Raw genomic sequence first — 21,560 nt, forward strand, 5'->3', positions numbered from 1 at the left:
TTAATCACCACAATAAGCCCCTCACACTTAAAAAGTAAACCCTTTTTCAGCTGTAACTTAAACTAGTTTTACCTGTAGAATTTTGCATGATCTGATACAAGTGGAAAGTTACAACTTTTTCAGTTCATAAGTCTAAGTAAGCCACTGAACGGTTTATAGTGATCTTTCAGCGTCGTGCTCTGTATTTTTTATTATGGTAAACACTGAGACTAGAGTTATGCTTAATTGGCAGGAGTAAGCTGTCACACTTAGACTCTACTTGTTAACACTACTTATTCCATACCTCAGCCAGTGGGTGGTTTATTTAGAGGGGCTCTGCATATTTGTAAGGTACAGGGTGCAGTGGTCATGTCTTATCTGGGCATGTTAGAATGCACTCAAAGAAGAGCTTGGAACTGTACCTTATTTAAGCATGTATATATAGATATAAATACATGAGAGGTATGTATGTATATATATTCATATTATAAAATGATACCACCTAGAAACTGTTGTATTTAATACTTTGTAAACTAAATGAAATTAGTTGACTCATTATATAAACTTCTTGAATTTTTTTCCCTATGTTGTGCCATTTAAATAGGGGAAAAAGTCTTCATATTTATGAATTATTGACTGAACATGATGAGTATAAAAACCATTTATTTTCTTTCTTGCTTTCTTATTCTTTTACCAAAACTAAATAAATTTGAACTACCAGATTAAAATTTTAAAAAAATATTTAATTCTTATTTATTTAAACTTTTGCCTTACCCAGGAATTATCCAATGTATTCCTTTCCGTTCACTTACTCATTTGATTAATGCACATTTATGATTCAGCCACAAGTTCAATGCACAGACAATGCCCACAAGAAGTGCATAGTCAAGTGGATGAAGGAGACAACTATAGTGAGACGAGTGCTGTAATACAGATAAGTGTAGACTCACGGTGATATATCATAAAGGAGCACGAAGCTGGGGAGTTGGAAGGGGGTGGTTGTGACTTCAGGAGAAGGGCGTTTCTCAGAGGAAAGTGTTACTTATATTATCCACATAAATGAGGAAGGAAAGGCAATTGAAAAAAAAGATGCAACGTCCTAGAAATATGAAAGAGCATATACTGCATCCTGGTAGATAGGGAGATTATACAAGTAGATAGGTTGGTATGGTTCAAGTGAAGGGTATTTATCAGAAATGGAAATGGGGTTCCAGGGGTATCCATGGATCTGGTCATCACAGCCCTGGTATGCCAAACTAAAGAGTTTGTATTTACCAAACACTATAGGGAGAGAGACTTGTAAGTAGATGGGAGTGACATGGTAATATTCAAATTTGTGGATGAAGGACTGAATATAGTGACAATAAAGGAAAAGAGAAAAGTTAGGAGGCTGTTTTGGGAAGCCAGGTAAGAATTCCCAAAGGCCGTTGCAGAGGCAGTATGAATTGGACATCTGATGGACAGAACTCATTGCCCAAATGGATGTCAAGGATGAATGAAAAAATAAATCTAGGCTAGTTCCCAGGTTCTTGTTTTGGCAATATTGAGAAAGTTCTTCAGTGGAAGAATATATGAATTGAAAGATTGTACTGAGAATTTTACCCAGAAAACAAGGCAAAGTAAAAAAAAATTGACAAAAATATAAAAGAAAAGCTATGGGCATGAATTAAAGTATTCCAACATTTATCTGAAACAACTTCCATAAAATAGGAATAGATAGAGTATGATATTCAAAAAAGCAGTATTCAGAGGAAGATCTGAGAACTTTGGAGAATTAAGGGATGACATGAATCCTAGACTATAGACAAGTCAGTAAAAATAAATCCACATCTAGACACATAGCAGGGAAACTGTCAAGCATGAGTTATAAAGAAAATCTCAAAAGCTTTTCTACAAAGGAATTAAAGAATGACAGAGGGTGTCAACAACAACAAATGCTGGAAAGCAATGCCCGTAGTCTCTTCAAAGCACGGAGTGAGGGATCCTATAATTCTATTCTCAACAGAAGTCAATTCAACTGACAGTAAAATGAAAAAAAATTTCAAACATATATTGGCTAAATTTACCACCCACACAAATATGCTGAAAGAACTAAAGGATATGTTTTTGAAAGAAGAAAAGAACCTGAAAGGGAAGGTGAGCTTGGAACTGGTTTTAAAAATAGAGATAAATACCTGCATGAAGAGAGAAAGTTTAATTAACTCCTAACAGTGAAACGAACCAGAATTTGGACTATAATGAAAAAGAACTTGGGGAAGGTGGGAATGTTCACTGGGCTGAGTCCTTCTTGTGTTTGGGAGAAGATATACATGGAATGACTTTAGACTAGCAGAACTTTAAATGAAAAGACTATAAATAAATCTCAAATGTAATGTGAAATTGTAGAATATGATATTATATACGGTTTTTATAGAGCAAAACTGCATTGGTGGTTGTTCATTGATATATACAGAGTAGAGTTAAAGCATTAAAACTTATATACACTAGGACACTATGGAAGAGGGAAACAAAATAGGGGGAAAAATGGAAAGAGTCAACTCTTTCTGTGATATTTTACTTTTTTTAATGATCTGAAAGATATACTGTGAATGTTGAGATTTTTTAATCTTTTGGGAGAATAAATAGGTGATTATCATATATGTGTGTGGAATTTCTTAAATAAAAATGGCATCAAAGAAAAGCCGTAGGGGCTTCCCTGGTAGTGCGGTGGTTGAAAGTCTGCCTGCCGATGCAGGGGACGCGGGTTCGTGCCCCGGTCTGGGAAGATCCCACATGCCGCGGAGGGGCTGGGCCCGTGAGCCATGGCCGCTGAGCCTGTGCTCCGCAACGGGAGAGGCCACAACAGTGAGAGGCCTGTGTACTGCAAAAAAAAAAAAAAAAAAAAAAAAGCCGTAAATAATTTAACTCAAATTTTATAAGTAAGTGTATGAGAGCAATTGTTGGGTCATATGTGAGATGGCTCTTCCTATTTTATCTTCCTTTTTTTAAAATTTTTTTCTTTTTTTTTTTTTTTTTAACATCTTTACTGGAGTACAATTGCTTTACAATGGTGTGTTAGTTTCTGCTGTATAACAAAGTGAATCAGCTATATGTATACATATATCCCCATATCCCCTCCCTCTTGCGTCTCCCTCCCACCCTCCCTATCCCACCCCGCTAGGTGGTCACAACGCACTGAACTGATCTCCCTGTGCAATGCGGCTGCTTCCCACTAGCTATCTGTTTTACGTTTGGTAGTGTATATATGTCCATGCCACTCTCTCACTTTGTCCCAGCTTACCCTTCCCCCTCCCCGTGTCCTCAAGTCCATTCTCTACGTCTGCATCTTTATCCTTTATTCCTTTATTCATCAGAACCATTTTTTTTAAGATTCCATATATATGTGTTAGCATACGGTGTTTGTTTTTCTCTTTCTGCATTACTTCAGTCTGTATGACAGACTATTTGTAGTGAGGTCCATCCACCTCACTACAAATAACTCAGTTTTCTTTCTTTTTATGGCTAATATTCCATTGTCTATATGTGCCACATCTTCATTATCCATTCATCTGTTCATGGGCGTTTAGGTTGCTTCCATGTCCTGCCTATTGTAAATAGTGCTGAAGTGAACATTGGAGTGCATGTGTCTTTTTGAATTATGGTTTTCTCTGGGTATATGCCCAGTAGTGGGATTGCTGGGTCGTATGGTAGTTCTACTTTTAGTTTTTTAAGGAACCTCCATACTGTTCTCCATAGTGGCTGTTATCAATTTACATTCCCACCAACAGTGCAAGAGGGTTCCCTTTTCTCCACACCCTCTCCAGCATTTATTGTTTGTAGATTTTTTGATAGTGGCCATTCTGACCGGTGTGAGGTGATACCTCATTGTGGTTTTGATTTGCATTTCTCTAATATTGAGCGTCCTTTCATGTGTTTGTTGGCAATCTGTATATCTTCTTTGCAGAAATGTCTGTTTAGGTCTTCTGCCCATTTTTGGATTGGGTTGTTTCTTTTTTTGATATTGAGCTGCATGAGCGGCTTGTATATTTTGGAGATTAATCCTTTGTCAGTTGTTTCATTTGCAAATATTTTCTCCCATTCTGAGGGTTGTATTTTCATCGTTTATGGTTTCCTTTGCTGTGCAAAAGCTTTTAAGTTTCATTAGGGCCCATTTGTTTATTTTTGTTCTTATTTCTATTTCTCTAGGAGGTGGGTCAAAAAGGATCTTACTGTGATTTTTATGTCAAAGATGGTTGGATGGGAGAGACAATGGGAGGAAACAGTTTTCAGGATTTGGAGTGGTTGAAGGAGAAAAAAGGAATAACAATACCGACTAGTTGCTTTGGTCCTTGACATCTTATTTAACTGATAGTGTGAATGGGGTAGACACAGAGGAAGAGCTCTGTTTTTCGCATACTAATGTGCACGGATTATAAGGAGCCATCCGGGCTTCTCAGCTCTCTGCTTGGCCTCAGGGCCAGCTGATGCTTAGTGCCGAGGAGGTGACCTTGGCAGCTGTGGTGAAGGGGATCAGGGTAGATGATGTTCAGAATGCACACTGTTAGAGCATTATACGTTTTAGAAGTCATCCACACATAAATGTCAGTAGTCTTTACCAAAAAGAAAAATCTATTTTTCTCTATTACTATATTCAAAGAAAACAATATCGAATATTTGTGTTTGTTTAACATCTAAGCATACTGACCTCAAGCATGATGCAATCTACCAGACATTGGCTTGGGAAAGTCTGAGACCTCACCCTCTACGATAGCCCTTATCTTCTTCTCCTCACAGAACCGAGATGGGCTTTCGTAAAGAAGTTAGTGTAAACCCAGTTGAAAGTTAAGAAAGCTAAAAAGACAAGTGTATGCCTTTTACACCCTCTTCCAATATAGCATGTATTAATTAGCATATATTGTTTCACCTGGCCTGTCTCTAGGTAGAATTTTGAGTTTGACCTTGTTCTTGGAGTCATTTCTGGAGAGAGCGCCACCTGCCTGTATGGGCTCCTTCCCTGACCATGTCTCTAGGTAGAATTATGAGTTTGACCTTGTTCTTGGAGTCATTTCTGGAGAGAGCGCCACCTGCCTGTACGGGCTCCTTCCCTGACCATGCGCTCAGGAAGGGGTCTGTGCAAATGAGACCCAAAGTAGTGGTTGTACCCGAAGCCAAAGGAAGTTATGATTCCATTTCCAGATGGTGGGGATCTCAGAGGCTAGGTAATTTATCATCCCCAAGGGGGACTTTTAGGCAAAGCATCAAAATAACATCTCTTTAAAAACAAACAAAGCCCCCAAACAGAGAATGCATGCTTCTTAGGGGTTATGGGGAACTAATAGAATTGTCCTTTCTTCTAAAAGCATATCAAACATAGAATTGATATGGAAAACACCTTTAATCCAGTTTTGCAGAGCAAATATTTCTCTTTGGAGTTTGCATAAAATGAGGATGTGAGCAAACACATCCTTCAGCCTAGGTTGAAACAGAGGTAGAAAACGTAACAATACTTGCTTTTTGGCCCAAAGATATTTACAGGTCATTTTCGAGTAGTTATTCATCCCAGGTTAGGATGAAGCCAAACAATGCACTGCAAAGAGAAGAGTTAGCACTGACTTTTGCCCTCGTAAAAAAATTATTTTTCGGGATTTTAACACAGTAGACCCTGGCATTGACAGGTAGAACATCTAAGATGTTGTAGAACATCTAAGATGTTGGCTTTTCACAAGTGTCCCTACAAGTCTGTTATGTAGTACCTATATTTTGCTAAGTCGCAAGTTAAAACTTTTTCTAACAAGTCACGTCAACATGGGAGTCAGTTCTTGCCTGAGCCTCCAAACTACAGGACTCATTTCAGTGATGCTTTGTGCTCTCTACCTGTGGCCCACACAGTAACGCTAGTGAGTTGCTGTGGGGAGAGGCGTGTGTGTGGGTATGTGGGTAAATTGCTAAATGAGAAAGAAAACTTTAATAAAATTTTTAAAAATATGATGGGAAGGTGTGCACAAGAGGTATATAACTCCGGATGGAAATGTATTACAGGGTATATGGACAAGTGTGCCCATTCCCAAAGCCAAGGGTGGAGAGAGTTTTAAGAAGAGGATGGAAGTGAAAGTGAAGAGGCGTAACCAATCGTCTTGAAAGCTGTAGAGAGACCCAACAGCGTGTGTCAGTAAATTACAAATTTGAGGATTTTTACTAGTCTTGGAACAAATCTTCAAGAATTCCAAAGGTCTACTGTATGTCTAATAGGATGAATTAAATCACTGTTACATATCATGACTTACCGCACGCGGGCCTCTCACTGTTGTGGCCTCTCCCGTTGCGGAACACAGGCTCCGGACGCGCAGGCTCAGCGGCCATGGCTCAGGGGCCCAGCCGCTCCGCGGCATGTGGGATCTTCCCAGACCGGAGCACGAACCCGTGTCCCCTGCATCGGCAGGCGGACTCTCAACCACTGAGCCACCAGGGAAGCCCCATGACTTACTTTTAATTGGCAGGTTTAAGTATATTGTAAAATGAGGCACGGAAAGCAAACCATTTAAAGAGGGGTAAGAAGCAATAGCAACATTGATTCGAAACATGCCATGGTACTTTTATGTGCCCACTTTTTTAACCTTTTTACTTTGAAACTAGCAAAGAATCTTTCTTTGTAAGTGTAAGTCATTTCCATGCCAACTAACTATACAGAGCTTAGTTGATATAGAAACAGAACTCTTAAGTTCAAGGTAGATTTTCTGCCATTTCTGAAGTATTTCTTTTCTTATATCTAAGCACCTTATATTTAAATTGAGGATTATGATTTAGTGGTATTAAAATCATTATATCAGAACTTGATCTGTTTCTTGCAAGATTCAATTGTACCCAGGTGACGAACCAGAAAACACAGAGCAGAGAGACCAACTAAGTGAAATAAGAAAAGTGAATTAAAATGCCACGGATTAATGCCTAAAATCATCTTCTTTGTGCCTTACAGATGAAAATGAGTTTGATGATCTCATTATGCACCATATGTACTCACCACAAATTCACTTTATTATTAAGTATTCTAAATCATCTCTGACTAAAGTAGATTCAGTTGTGAATAAATCAATTGGAGCTGGTTAGGTTGGGTTTTGAGCAGTTGTAATGAATTGAGAAAATGGAAAGGTAGTGGGAAATAGTGGTATAGTGATATCTCAGAGGACTCCTAGAGTTCAGGGCTCTTGGCTGACTCTGGAGAGTTACATAAGGTTAGTGTAAGTAAAACCCCACTTATTAATGGAAAATTTTATGAATTCTTTTTAACCATAAAAGCTTTTTATAAGCTAAGGCATACTTCCAGTGAACACAAGACAATTGTAAATCTCTATTCATTTTCTTTTTATAAATAAGAAAAGTAGTTTTAGTCATGATTCTTTAGAAAATGAAACCCTAGTTGCTGTTGTGATAATCTCAACAAGCATTAATTTTAAGCTGTATTTTAAAGCATTGAATTCCTTTATTGCAGTTTCCAAGCAGTAACTCATATTATAGAAATGATAGGTATGTTGATGTATTTAAAATATTTTCCTGAAAGGAAAGAAAAGCCTGTTAAATGTAATTGAGCTTAAAAAGTGAAGAAAAACTAACAACATTTTCATTCCCATGTTACCCTGTGACCTATACAAACCAAAAAATATATAGAATTATCTAAGACTTCATAGAGGAATAGAAATTTAATGATTGTGACTTTCCCCCCACAAATGTTAATATTAGAATATAAGCCAGAATGTAATTTTTAAAATAAAATGTGAAATATACACTTTTATCATTATACTGCCGAATCTTTTGCCAGCTGGGAACCACTGTGATCATTTCAAGTAGAGATCTGCATTTATTACCATCATCTTCATCAGTAAATGACTGTGTACAAGGGAATGTAATCAATGTGGTCTCTCCTTTCAAGGAGTAGATGGAATAAAAAGGGATGTAAAATAAGTACATGCTTAAGTATAATTCAAAATGGGAAGTGCAAGAGTGCCATGAAAATATTTAAGTACAAAATATAGGTATTTTTTAAAAAGGAAAGTTTATATTTTTTTAGAAAATGAAAAGAAGGTTGATGAAGGAAGGTTTTTTGTTGACTGAATTGTGGGTAGAAGGGAATACCCCATATGTAGCTGGATTCAGGGGCCTTGCAGATAAGACACATAAGTGTTCCAAATGAAAAATGAAATTGTAGAATGGTTAGTGGGCGCTGCTGTACCTTATTTGTTGACGTGGTGGGGAAAATTCAAGGCTTTCAAATGAAGAGTGATTTGAGGAAAGTCCTGCATTCATTTAATTACTAGAGAAATACTATAGAAGACAAATTTATGTAGCAGTACTTTGAGGGAGTTTATTGAGTTTATTATGAAAAGAAAGGAAGGGGCTCGAGAAAAATTGTGGGGTAAAAGCAATAGCAATTAGCAGCTGGTTGAATGAAGGGGACACACATGAAATGATGAGAGCTCTGAACCTGGGTGACCAGGAGAATGATGGGTCTTTCCATTGAGACTTGAAAGAGGTATAGGACCGGAGTTTGAAATGACTTTCCGACAGTCAGGTGAAGTAGGATGCTGGAAATATAAATGTAAATAAACTGGGGTTTAGGGCAGAGGTTAGAGACAGGAACATGAATTTGGTGTTCGTCTCCACTGAGATAGTAATTGAAATTGTGGAATTGTCTGGAATTACTGAGAAGGTCACCAATAAAGAGAGGCAGAAATAAGAAGGTAGGTAGTGGAGTCTGAAGGGGTAACTAACATTTAGGTATATGCAGAGAGAGGAGATGAAGAAGGTAAGAGGGAGAGAGACCCAAGAGAATTAAACAGTCTACAGCAGAGTCAGCAAATGCTTTCTCCAAAAGGCCAGGCGGTATTTTATGGCGAGCCATATGGTTTCTGTGACAACTACTCAACTGTGCCGTCTGAGCCCTAAAACGGCCAGAGACAAAATCATGAGCATGCTGGAATAAAACTTTATTTATAAAAGCAGGTGGAGGGCTTCCTTGGTGGCGCAGTGGTTGAGAGTCTGCCTGCCGATGCAAGGGACACGGGTTCGTGCCCCGGTCCGGGAAGATCCCACATGCCATGGATCGGCTGGGCCTGTGAGCCATGGCCGCTGGGGCTGCGCGTCCGGAGCCTGTGCTCCACAACGGGAGAGGCCACAATAGTGAGAGGCCCGCGTATAGCAAAAAAAAAAAAAAAAAAGCAGGTGGCAAGCCTCAGTGTGCCCACCCCTGAAATCAAGGCAGGAGAGAGATTCAAGAAGAGGCTGCAAGTGAAAATGAAGAGAGATAACCAACAGTCTTGAAAGGTGCAGAGAGGTCCGATGGCATTATCACTGAGAAGGAGACCTTGCACTAGGGAATTATAAGAACATTATGAGGTTATTTTTTAATATAATGGGGGGCAGAAGCCATAACACTGACACATGTGCAGAGAGGAATTGGGAAAAAAAATAAGTAAGTTGCGTATTGTATCTGCAGAGTACCAACATCCCAGGATTTGCATAATTGATTGGATTTTTAAATCTCCATTGGGGGTTATCTAAACAATCACAGTTACTACTATGTAGAGGCATAGTTACATTAGCAGTAACAAAAGTAAAGAAAGTAAGAAGCAGAGCGCAGTGGAAACATCAGTAAGTAGAGTGGGACCCAGGAGAGCTGGTTCTAATCTTGGAGTCCACCATCCTTTGAGTCAAGCTTTATTTACTTATGTGTTTTTCTCTCATCATCTATCTTGATATGCTAGAAAAATCAAGTATGTATTTGAGCAACTGATACGCTGAAACCAAATGAGGTCAGAACATCAGTTGTACAAATGTATTATGAAAAGCGTGCTTCATAGCCCTGCAGGTAATAAAGTTCTACCTAAGTTTTAATTGACTATGTGTGGCCAGCATGAGGTGACCAAAGAGAGAAAAGCTAGTGCAGTTTTTAGGGAATATTAATATCACTGATGATTCTCCTGCATGTATCTCCATCTGGATCTCCCCCTGTGCTTGTATAGCCAGGGTGATCCTGGTCAAATGACGTAACTTAGATCCTGTCATCCTTTTACTTAATCTTTCCCAGTGGCTTCCTTTCCCAAGAACAAAACTCAAAATCCTTCCACTGGCCATCAAGGCTTTCGTGCCCACCCTCCTCTGCCTGGCCTCATGCACTTTGCCCTCCGTGTCTCAGCTCCAGCTATAACCTCCTTGCAGGTCCTCAGGCACGTAAAACCTGCTCCCACCTCAGAGCCTTTGCACCTATTGTTTGTTCTGCCTGGAATATCCTACCCCATCCACCGAAATAAATAAGCCACATCTGCAAGCGTCCCTCAGCTCCCCCAGGTCCTGGCTCAGGTGTCACCTTCTCCGTGAGACCTTCCTGGCCACCCTGTCTGAAATTGTCAGCCTGCCTCTCAGCGACCCCTACCCTCCCTTCCCTGTTTTATTTTCTCCATGGCACTTACTGTCTAACAGAGGATGTGGTTTTCTTACCTATTTATTTTTGTTATCTGTCTCCCCCGCCCCGGCCCCAGTACAAAACCAGGAATTTTTATCTACCTTATTCTCTCCTTTCTCCCCAACACTCAGAAGAGTGCTTGGTACCTCATAGGTACCCAATAAATATCTGTTGACTGAATACAAATCTTCCTTGACTTAAGATGGGGTTACATCCCGATAAACCCACCATAAGCTGAAGATATCTTAAGTCAAAAATGCATTTAATGCACCTTACCTACTGGTCATCATAGCTTAACCTTGCCTACCTTAAACGTGCTGAGAGCACTTACGTTAGCCTTCAGTTGGGCAGAATCATCTAACACAAAGCCTACTTTATAATAAAGTGTTGAATATCTCATGTAGTTCGTTGAATACTGTACTGAAAGTGAAAACCAGGATGGTTGTAAGTGTACCGGCTGTGAACAGTTGTGATTGGGTGGCTGACTGGGGGCTGGGGCTCACTGCCCTGCACAGCATCATGAGAGAGTCTGGTAGGGCATATTGCTAGCCCGGGAAAAGAGCAAACTTCAAAGTGCAGTTTCTAATGAATGCATATCGCTCTTACTCCATTGTAAAGTTGAAAAATCGTAACTCAAACCATCTTAAGTATGGAATGTTTGGATTAAAAGAAGTAGTGGTTTTAGGTATTATATATTTAGGTATATATATTCTCTAGTAGTATTTTCAGCTTAGGTACATTTAAAAAGAAAAATGCTTGATTTGAATAAGTCCAGGGGAAGATGAGGGCTTTGTAAATAGTATTGTATCGATATAAGGGAAGGCTGAAGTAGTAGTACTAAACTTATTGCCAGGATGAAACAGAATGATGACTGACTCCTAAGTGCAGGGCAGGGTACTAAACACTTTGCATATATTATCTCCTTTACTCCTCACAGCGGCAATGGCAGGGGAAGAAAACTGAGGGTTAGTGGTGGGAAATCAATTGCCCAAGGCCAGATGGCTGTAAATGATGAGTGGCGGGGCCAGGAGTCTCACCCATGTTCTCTGAAGCCAGAGCCATGTTTTTATTCTAAAAACCCTCTATGACTGTCATTTTTGGAGCACTCCTACATTGAAAGTGCTGAAGGAGACTCTCCTACTCTGGGATGCTAGGAATTCTCCCCCCCATACATTCATTTTCCATTTTTCCCCTCTCATCCTCCCACTGCCCTTGTTTCTAGGGAAGCAGCGGCCCTCCTGGAAACCAAGGTTTCTGTAACTGGGGCACGCTTCAGCCTTGGCAGGGCGAGCAATGAGGACATCTGCAGGTAGCAGGCAGCCTGACAGTGGCCGACAGGGGAAGAGAAAGGCTGGCAGCACGGCAGCTGCCCATCCGACTGCCTCACCCCGCTTCCATCCACGTGCACCCCTCTCCCCTCCAGCCCTGATGGGCGGAGGTGAAGGCGATTGAATGCATTCCTTCTGGTTAGGAAATGTTCGTCTGTAAATTTCCATGTGTGTTCAAAGATGATTGTATTATACATAGTAAATATGGTGACTTAACGGGAAAGCTTCCTTTCCTTTAAGAATAGCTGAATGGACCAGTTCCTTTCCAGGGAAGTTAGAAGAGCACCTCGCCTGAGGTGACGGAGGTGAGAATGGATGCTGATGCCACTGCGTCTGTGTCAGTCCACTGTTATGTGGGGGGAAAGTAAAGTTTACGTTTCATGGGAGTTCTAGAAAGGCAAACATAGGGAGTGTAGCTTTGGGTGATCATGTACCTGGGAGTTCTGGCCATCTGAGCCTCCTGTGAACTATGAACTTGGGTAGAAAAGCTTTGTTCACCAGAGCAATAATACCAACTCATGGCCCCTTTCCCATAGAAGCCTGTATGAGGCACGGTCAAGGTTCAAAGAAGACGCTTTTAAAGACAAAATACCTGTAAATCCATTTTGCACATTTTGGATTAAGAAGTAAATAATGTAAAATCACATGTGGCATTTATTTTCCTTTATTGTATTAATAGCCCACTTAAATATATGCCACTGGAGGCCAGATTACCTCTTGGGAGGGAAAGAGAGAGGAATGTGATAGGCTGACTATAATTGTAGCAGAAGTCTTTCCACATCGTTGCCAGGAAATCACTGGAAGGAACTGGGAGAGTAGCTGGTATTGAAACCGTGCACCTCAGGTTGGGACTTGAACCCACATGCCGGGACTCGAACCCATGTGGCCGGGACTCGAACCCGGCCAAAACCCACAGTCTTCCAACTGAGATCACACACCTGGTTTCAGGACTTAATGAAGCAGGTTCTTGAAGTCTCATCGCAGAAAGAATTCAGCGAGAGACAAAGTGATGGGTAAGAAGTGGATTTATTTGGAGAGAAACACACTCCACAGACAGAGTGTGGGCCATCGCAGAAGGTGAGAAAGGCACCAGGGTATGGGGGTTGTCAGTTTTTATAGGGGAGGGTAATTTCATAGGCTAATGAGTGGGAGGAGTTTCCCAGCTATTTTGGGAAGGGGCGGGGATTTCCAGGAATTGAGCCACCGCCCACTTTTTGATGCTTGTGGATCCTTGGAACTGTCATGGCACCCGTGGGTGTGTCATTTAGCTTGCTGATGTGTTACAGTGAGTGTATAGTGAGGCTCAAGGTCTAGTGGACGTCGACTTGTCCACCATCTTGGACCCATTTTGTTCTAATCAGTTTATGTCATGTCCTCGGCGTGTGTCATTCTTTCAAATGCTGTGCCCTGCCCCCCTTCCCTCCTATTTCACTACATTGATTTTGTATTGCTGTGTAACAAATCACTCCCAAATTTAGTAGATGAAAATAGCAACTATTTTATTTGCTCACCGTTCTGTGAGTCAAAAATTTGGAATGGGTTTAGCCGGGCTGTTCTTACGCTAGTCACTCCTATGAACGTGGTCATCTGGTGTCTGGAATGTGTCCGCTCGGTCTAAAGTGACTTCAAGTCATCGAGCCAAGGCCAGAGTCACTGTGGGAAGGAGCCCCACGAGAGCCTGGCTACAGGGAGACACGACTCATTGGGATGATCTTTACAGTAACATTGACTATAGGTGGGTGTTTGAAAGGGTAGATAGGTTCAACTTCAGGTGTTGGGGGTTCTGCAGTTATCTTCCAGAGTTTGTGTGACATGGAGTGAAGTTCACACCGCGTTCCCCAGTACCTCCACCTCGGGGATGACACTTCCACCAGCAATGAGCTGGAGTACCCACCCGTGTCTGATCCCTTTTTCATTTAAGAGGAATAAAGTCTCAAATGTAAATTCTTTTCAGGTGCTTATAGTTCTCCGGCTGCTCTCTTACTTCGGGAAATAGGTACGTTTTTGGTTCTGGTGCCCAGGTAACTTTTCCATTTTCTCTGCATGGGCACCCCAAAGAATTGGTGTTCCCTAAATGAGCTGAGAAACTCAAAGACTGATGGAGGTTAACTAGGATAAATGTCCGTACCCCACATTTAATAAAAACAGAGTGGAATTATGCGAGTATGTAGATAAGCTAATCATCTGACCTAATCAGCAATGCACGTTTTTGTGGGGGTTTTTTTGCGGTACACGGGCCTCTCACTGCTGTGGCCTCTCCCGTTGCGGAGCACAGGCTCCGGATGCGCAGGCTCAGCGGCCATGGCTCACGGGCCCAGCTGCTCTGCAGCACGTGGGATCTTCCCGGGCCGGGGCACGAACCCGTGTCCCCTGCATCGGCAGGCGGACCCTCAACCACTGCGCCCCCAGGGAAACCCAGCAATGCACATTTTAAGAAGCTTTTCTAATTACTTCCTCGACTTGGCTGAAGGTACGGTAAAAAGAGTTTCCCAGCATGATGGCAGCAGATGTATTTCATAATATTTATTGAAACTATTGCAAAGAAATCCTCAATTATAATGCTCCTGAAAAGTACATCAAAAAAGACATCATATTTAACATATTTTAAACTCTCATTAAGATAGCAACATAATTTAGATGATCAACTCTCACACCAGTTATTTGGAATCTCATACAGCGAGACTAACTTTCACAGCCAAATTGCTTATTGGTTAACCGCCTGTGTCTTCCTTGAGTTGTATTACTTACCTGTGAGAGCTCTAGTTGTCTTGCTAAAGATGGGACCAAAATATTCTCTTTTCTCTGGCTATCTGTTAATTTGATATCTTGGCAAAGGAGTCTTCGTGCATGGTGTTTCAGGAACTTGAAATGTTAACTTGTTGATGTTTACAGGTGTATGTAACACCACACAGTATGAGATTTGGAAGCCTAGATAGGTCTATTACTCATTTTCTTGGTTGAATTTGAGCAGTTGTGAACGATTGTTAAATGAATCATTTTACAGTGAGATGGGCCCAGAGGAAACCTATTGATGAATTCCTGGTTGAAATGCCTGTATCATCTCTGTGTCTTGGGCTACTTGAGTGCTGGTTGTTCAGCTTTACCTTCCATTCTGTGAGCTGCCCAGTATCTTTCCACTACATATGTTTAATATAAGTTAGCCCGAGCCAGTTTCTGTTGCCTGTAGCCAAAATAAATCTTAAATGGTCTGATGCCTTCAGTGCCTTTGGAATGACTGAATACTTAAGTAGCTCTCTGTTATTGCATAATTGTGGGACTGGTTACTTTCCTCTACAAAGAGTTTCTCCAACATCCCTCTCCTAAGAAATCTCTAGAGATCAGATGGAAAAGAAAGTCTTTGTCCCACCATGTGATAAAAAGACAACATTCAAGGACTCTTAATGAGCGTCACTGCATAATTCATTCCTGGCGTTGGAGTGAGTGAGTGCTGTATCGGTGGAAGTTACGAGTGCCGAGTCACATGACAGTGAATTGTTTTATTTGAGGATAGAGCCAGAAAAGATGGATAATCGAATGTGTGATTTAATTTCGTCGCTAGTGACTTTGAAACTGGAACATAGTTATGCAATTGAAAGTCATCAGATGTAACACTGTTATGTCCAAACTCTTAAATCTCTAGGTCAAAGTTTCTCAGCCTGGTGCTATTGACGTTTTAGACTGGTCCATTCTTTGTCATGGGGCACTGACTGTCCTGTGTTTTGTAGGATGTCTAGCAGCATTCTTGGCTTTTGCCTTCTGGGTGCCAGTAGCATCCCCCTTCCTTCAAGTTATGACAAATCAGTGTGTCTCTAGGCATTGCCAGATGTCTTTTGCGGGGGGGGGGGCAAATTTGTCATCAGCAAAGGACCACTGCTTTAGATTAGTTTCATTATTTTCTCTTTAATTTAGCCAACATTTACCAAACACTTCTACTATTCAAAGTACATTTTCGTGTTTATACTTACAGGCAGAATGTATGTCAAGTACACTCACACCCTAGGTTCAACAGATATTCGCTCCTTCCTAACCAAGTTTAGTTAGAAATATATCAGAACTCTCTAGGTATAGTTTTCCTATTCATATGGTAAGTATTAGGTAGAATCATGAGAAATTGTCTTTCGTGGTTTAAAAAATGGGAAAATATCAGCATTTTCCTGTGGCTCTACCTAATGTATGATGCACAGTAACAACAAGAAAAAAAAATGATTTGAGAAAAAAAATGAAACTGTAAATGTACCCAAATGTCATTGTAACCACGATTTTAAGTGTATTTTGCTTTTCTTTACAGCTAGTGGTGCTTTCAGAAATCTTTTGTAGGCAGCTTGGAAGAGCAGGCTGCGGGAGCTGGCTGAGGGTTGAAGTCATATATTTTAGCAATGCAATTACGTAGCTAGCGCAGTACTTCTAATTTAGAAGGTGTGCTTCTTCCGTGCCTGAGCTAAGAGGGCTGATGGAAATCCTAGGCGGTGGTTGCTAAAGCTGTTCATAAAGAGAAGGAGGTGGGAATGAAATCTGTTTTTTAAAATATACATTAGTATATTAAATGTTGATGGCGATCCTCTCATTTAAAAGGATCTGATGGTCCCCATCAACAGGAGTCAGAACATCAGGCTATGTCCTGCTTTGGCCAGTTTGCAGCGGAAGGAGGATCTTATCTAGAAATGCATTTTTGGAGAATGAGATCAGCATAGAGATGAAGGGCACTTTCTAGCACATGTAGACACAGTTAAAATGCTGCTACTTCAGTCATTTTCCTGCACTCAGATCTCCACTTAGAGCAACAACGAACTGTGAACAAGGATTCACTGTAGTATGAAGAATACCTAAACCTTTATGTTAGTCTTGTAAACCTTGTCGTTCTTTAAGCTTCTGATGGGAGCCCTAAGCAAATAAAACCTTCTCTCCCTCCTGCTCTCCACCTTCCAGGGAAAGTGCTAATGTGCAACGAAATAGCCAGAGCTCTGGTTGCAGAAGCAAGAAGAAGCCAGAGGGTAGAACAGTAACTCATGAGCTACCTAATCAGCTTCTCAGAAGTTGGTAATATTGTAGATTTTACAGTTTCTATTCCATAATCATCCCCTGAAACTACCGAGAGCTGATGGAGGTTTTATAAATCAGACGAACAAGGGATAAGAGTCAGTGCGTGCTCAGTCCATAAAATACGTCGCTTTCACTAATTCCTGGGATTTCTGGAGAATTCCATGTGTGTGACATACACAGAAGAGACATTCCATGCTTGATGTTGGTCCAGGACAAGGTTAACTTTCTGCACACTAATTTTAATTCATTATATATGCCTTTTTTTCCCAGCACAAATGGACCCCCGAGGCCTATCTCCCAGACAAAGTAAAAGTGACAGTGATGATGATGACCTGCCAAATGTGACCTTAGATAGCGTTAATGAAACTGGATCTACGGCCCTTTCCATAGCCAGAGCAGTACAAGAGTAAGTATCACATTCTCAGGATGAAATAAGAATTGCCAAGGTGTTCAATGGATAATGGAAACAGCAGCATCTCCTGTTCCCCAGACCTGTCATTCTAGCTCTGAACGGGCACATGTGTCAGCATCTTTCCATTCAGCCTTGTGTTCTTTGGGAGGAGATTAGGGGAAACATGGAGTGTTTTGCGTAGTTGAAAATTTGTATTTTGAATAGAAATGAGACTTCTTTTTTAATACTTCCCGCCCCTTCTCCTTAACTCTGAAAAAAAAAAAAAAAACATTGTTCTTTTCGAGTGTCACTATCTAATTATCATCATTGTTTTCATTATTCATATAGAACAGTCAAGAGAGGTAAAATATGACAGGCAGTATTACCTTGTGTTGATAGGAAAGTACAGAAGAGCTTTTTTGAAATTTAAAATTTGGAAGATACTATGTTACCCCTTTGAAACATTCAAATCATATGTAATTTTTAAAGGGATCGTTTCTCACTCCTTTAACTGTAACACAGGGTTAGAGTTTAGCCCTTTTTCATTGAAAATAGCTGCTTTTTCATCATTGTCAATTCTGTGTCTAGAATTGCACCTATGACTAGTCCATGTGTATTTTTTTCTCTAGCATAATTTTTAATAACATAATTTTAAAGAAGAGGAAGATTTAAATTAAGCCCCTGTTACTGCCAACACAAAAGTTAATTAACACTTTACTTAAAATGATCTTAATTACCTCCCATATATTAATTCTTTTTTCCCAGGTATTGACTAAATATCTACTCTGTTTCATGAATTAGGCCTTGAAATAAAAAAAAAAAATTAGTAGGGCATTTTAGAATTTAAAGCCTATGTGTGTGTATATGTGAGGGTGTATAAAATGAATCTCTATGATAAATAGGTACTAGGTATATTATATATTAGAGGAAACAGGATATGGAAAATCTAATGAAATTGCAGTCAGAAAGATTTGGATTCAAGTTCACATTCAGTCACTTAATAGCCATGTGACATCTGGCAAGTTAACTAACCACTCTGAGATATTTCTTCATCTGTAGCAAGAAAGAATACGTACTTTATAGGACCATTGTGAGGGTGTGCTATAGTTACAAGGCATGAAAATTGAATTGCAAAGTTTTGACAGATGAGAGCCTCAAGGGTGAAATTAATATTATTATTAGTGGCAGTAGTAACAATAATGGTAATAGTGTGTAGTATAGGTACATGACAACTAGTAAATATAAATATTGCAAGTGTCATGCTGATTTTACAAATGAAGATACTGAGGATGAGAGAGGTTCAGTGTCTTCTCCAGAGTCATATAATAAGTGGTGACGAGACAAAGTTTAGGACTTCTAACTCCCCAAACACAGCTTTTTCTCAAGAGTGCCTGTAATGTCTGTTACCAGTCATATTCTTCCACTTGAACATGTATAAAAACACTTTTTTCTCTCATTTGTTCCAGTAACTGGTTGTAGTAACTTACTTAGTTTCTCCAAAGCGTTGGATCAGAAGGATGGCTGAAATCATATTTAAGTGCTAGCATGCCCGGTCACTTCATCACCAGTTCAGTGATCAGCGCAGTGATTGTGGTTTTGTGGGAGCTAAATCTTAAGATCAAGGATTCCATGTTCTCACCTGCAAAATTAGACTAAATGATGACAAAGTTCAATTCTGAGATGAATCATAAGTTTCATAGACATTTTAATCACAGTTTTCCTGCACCATATAATATATACATAATTTGTGTGTGTGTGTTATAGCTATGTGTGTTTCTGTAAGTTTGGCACTGTGATTACTAAAATCTAAGTCATGCTTACTCCATTTCGGGCTTATCGAGCAAATCATGGTATTAACATCTTAAACATAACCATTTTTTGTGCTTTTAATATTATGTGCTGAGAATATAATAGTATATTTTAATATGAAACTTTTAATAGCAGCTTTAGGAACTGGAGCTTCATTTTCAACATAACCTCTCCGATTTGCTTTGTGAAAACATTTGTAAGCCCCACAATATTTTGTTCTGACGGTGCATACGCCTGCCTTTATTACTATTGCAAAAGTTGCATGTGTATCTAGGCAAGTGCCAGATTCATTATTCATGTAAGTGTTTTCATTAAACGATTAGTAAAGAATACTGAGCTGTCACTTGGGAAGCCCTAGAATGCCAGGACCCATCAATAGTTAATTAACCATCATTCAAGAAGGAGTATGTGTGTGTAAACACTGAGAAGTGCTAAGATACTGTTAGATGAAGCGAAAAGAATGTTCTGCAGAGACCTCTTAAATATAGGTGTATTTCAAAACTTAAAACAATATGTTGAGGAAAATTTTATTCTGGGACAAATAAGTATATAGTCTTTGTCAGAGAATTTTAAAAAAAATCTGTACTTAGGTTTACCCAAAGTTAACTCTCGGTGGATATGTCTTCCTGCTCTTAATTTCTCTGATTTTTAATGCACGTCTCTGTTTCAGTATTAATTTCCCTTTCCTCTTTTTTCTGTTTGCCTTTGGATCTTGATGGCTTCTATTAACTCAAAAGCTGTCCAACAAACAAAAAAATTCCAGTATACTATGAGCAATAAAATAATGCTTCAAATCGTAAGAGGATTGAACATCATCTTGGCATGTACGAGATGAGAGGATTTCAAAAGACATCCGTGCATCTGTTTCTGGCGCTTGCAGAACTTTGAGTTAGGTGAGAAGGATGCCTGCAGGTAGAGAGGTGATAAAATCAAGGGTTTATTTGCAATAGAGGTAGCACATTTTAGAAGCCCTGGGCAACCAAAACACGTCTCTCCAATTAAAGCCATGGTTTAGGAGGGGTTTGAAGGCATGCCTCTTATCTCATTGGCCACCAGTGCAGTGTCAAGGAAGAAAGCGGGAAGATGAGAAAGGAAGCTATTAGGAAAGACTGACACTAGAGAGGGGCGAAACTGCCTTGTCCTAGGCCAGCCCTTCAGGCAAGATCCTAACCCACAAGGTGACTCTCTCCAACTGAATCTCTTCTTTGTCTCCTTTCCCATTCGGGTTCATAGCCTTGCCTCATGCAGTCATCACCGTAGTTTGAATTTTTAATTTGGTGGCTTACTTTGCTGACATTATTATATTTACATAGCATAAACCTTAATATGCTAATAAATGCTCTTTTTAAATATTTGGTATTATGCATTTTACTGGTTTTTAAAATGAACGTTTATTAAATCTTCAGTTCAAGAAATTTTCCTTTGATTTGAAATGCAGAAGTTGTTAGCCATTGCACCTCTCCCCACCCCAATATATAATATTCAGATACTCTTGTCTTTGAATAAAAAGGAACAATGCTTGGTGGCTAGAGCTGCAACCTAAGTTCACTTCCATTTAAATAGATTTTTATAGCAAGGCTCCTGAACTGTGCTTGAACCAATCATTGCAACTATTTTCATTGATTCACTTGCTTCTCGTTTATCAGCTCAGCCTCAGTGAATTCAGATAAATGGGAAGAACCGGCCATAGCGAGGCCTACAGGCAGGCTCTACCCTTCTTGTATTTCAACTGTAGAGATACTGTCCGAGCCAGAGACAGTGTATTCAAGTAATTCTGACAAAGCCAACTTCCAGCAATTCATGGAACATCTGTTTTGCTTAGGTCTGGTGTTTTTTTTTTTCCCCCTCTGATGCTATAATAGGATCATTACCCTTAACTACTTGACAAACGTAATTATGAAATAAGTGTTTGGAAAAAGAGAGGTACATGATTAGAGCAAATTATTATAATTAACTCTAACCCTAGGCAAAACAATGATATTTTTTAAATAGGTAAAATTTGGCTCTCTTACTCAGAGCCTCTAATTTCTGTACCCCTTTTTCTTCTTTTTTCTCTAACTCCAAACCTTCCTACTCCTCATTTGTTGATGCTGGTAGAATAATCAACTTCCTTCAAAGTAAAGTGTAAATGAATAAGAATATCTGAAAGCGGGCCCTCCTCAGAGGAATTAGTGTTCAACCAGGCGCAAGCCTTAAACTGAAAGAATAAAGGTCTAGACATGATACTTTCAGTAAGAGTGAAGTGGGAAAGGGTGGAGTAGAGGGTGGGAGAAGGCGATGAAGATTTTAAGGAGATGGACCAGCTTTCCTCAGTGTCAGTTTTCGCAGAATTGGTAAATGCACGTGATTGTTTAACTCACACCATATCTGAGTTCTCTGCCCTCTCTGATCTTGATTGTAACTGTCAGAGTGGAAAAGAAGCAACATGCATTAGTAGCTTTTTGCTTTGGTTAGCATCCCTAAAATTTGAACCTGTTAAAAGGATATTCTTTTCAAATAGTTCCTTGTTAATTACATTTAAGCTAATTAAAACACTGGCTTCCTCCCCCTGTTTTTATTATATTGCCTGTGTCAAGTGCCC

The 21,560-nt window shown here is 39.9% G+C and overlaps 1 protein-coding gene across 5 annotated transcripts in view; it reads left to right on the forward strand.

The window, feature by feature from the left end:
* KLF12 (KLF transcription factor 12) overlaps positions 1-21,560 on the forward strand; it is a 448,910-nt gene that overhangs the window by 307,386 nt on the left and 119,964 nt on the right. For all 5 annotated transcript variants that reach the window (XM_022577047.3, XM_022577039.3, XM_089899449.1 and 2 more), the window contains one exon: positions 17,050-17,185. In XM_022577047.3, coding sequence (XP_022432755.1) covers positions 17,050-17,185 — 136 coding nt within the window. The remainder of the gene's footprint in view (positions 1-17,049; positions 17,186-21,560) is intronic.

Source organism: Delphinapterus leucas, chromosome 18, assembly GCF_059928025.1.
Source record: "Delphinapterus leucas isolate spDelLeu-1000000601 "Yukka" chromosome 18, BTC_Dleu_Yukka2, whole genome shotgun sequence".
Taxonomy (NCBI): domain Eukaryota; kingdom Metazoa; phylum Chordata; class Mammalia; order Artiodactyla; family Monodontidae; genus Delphinapterus; species Delphinapterus leucas.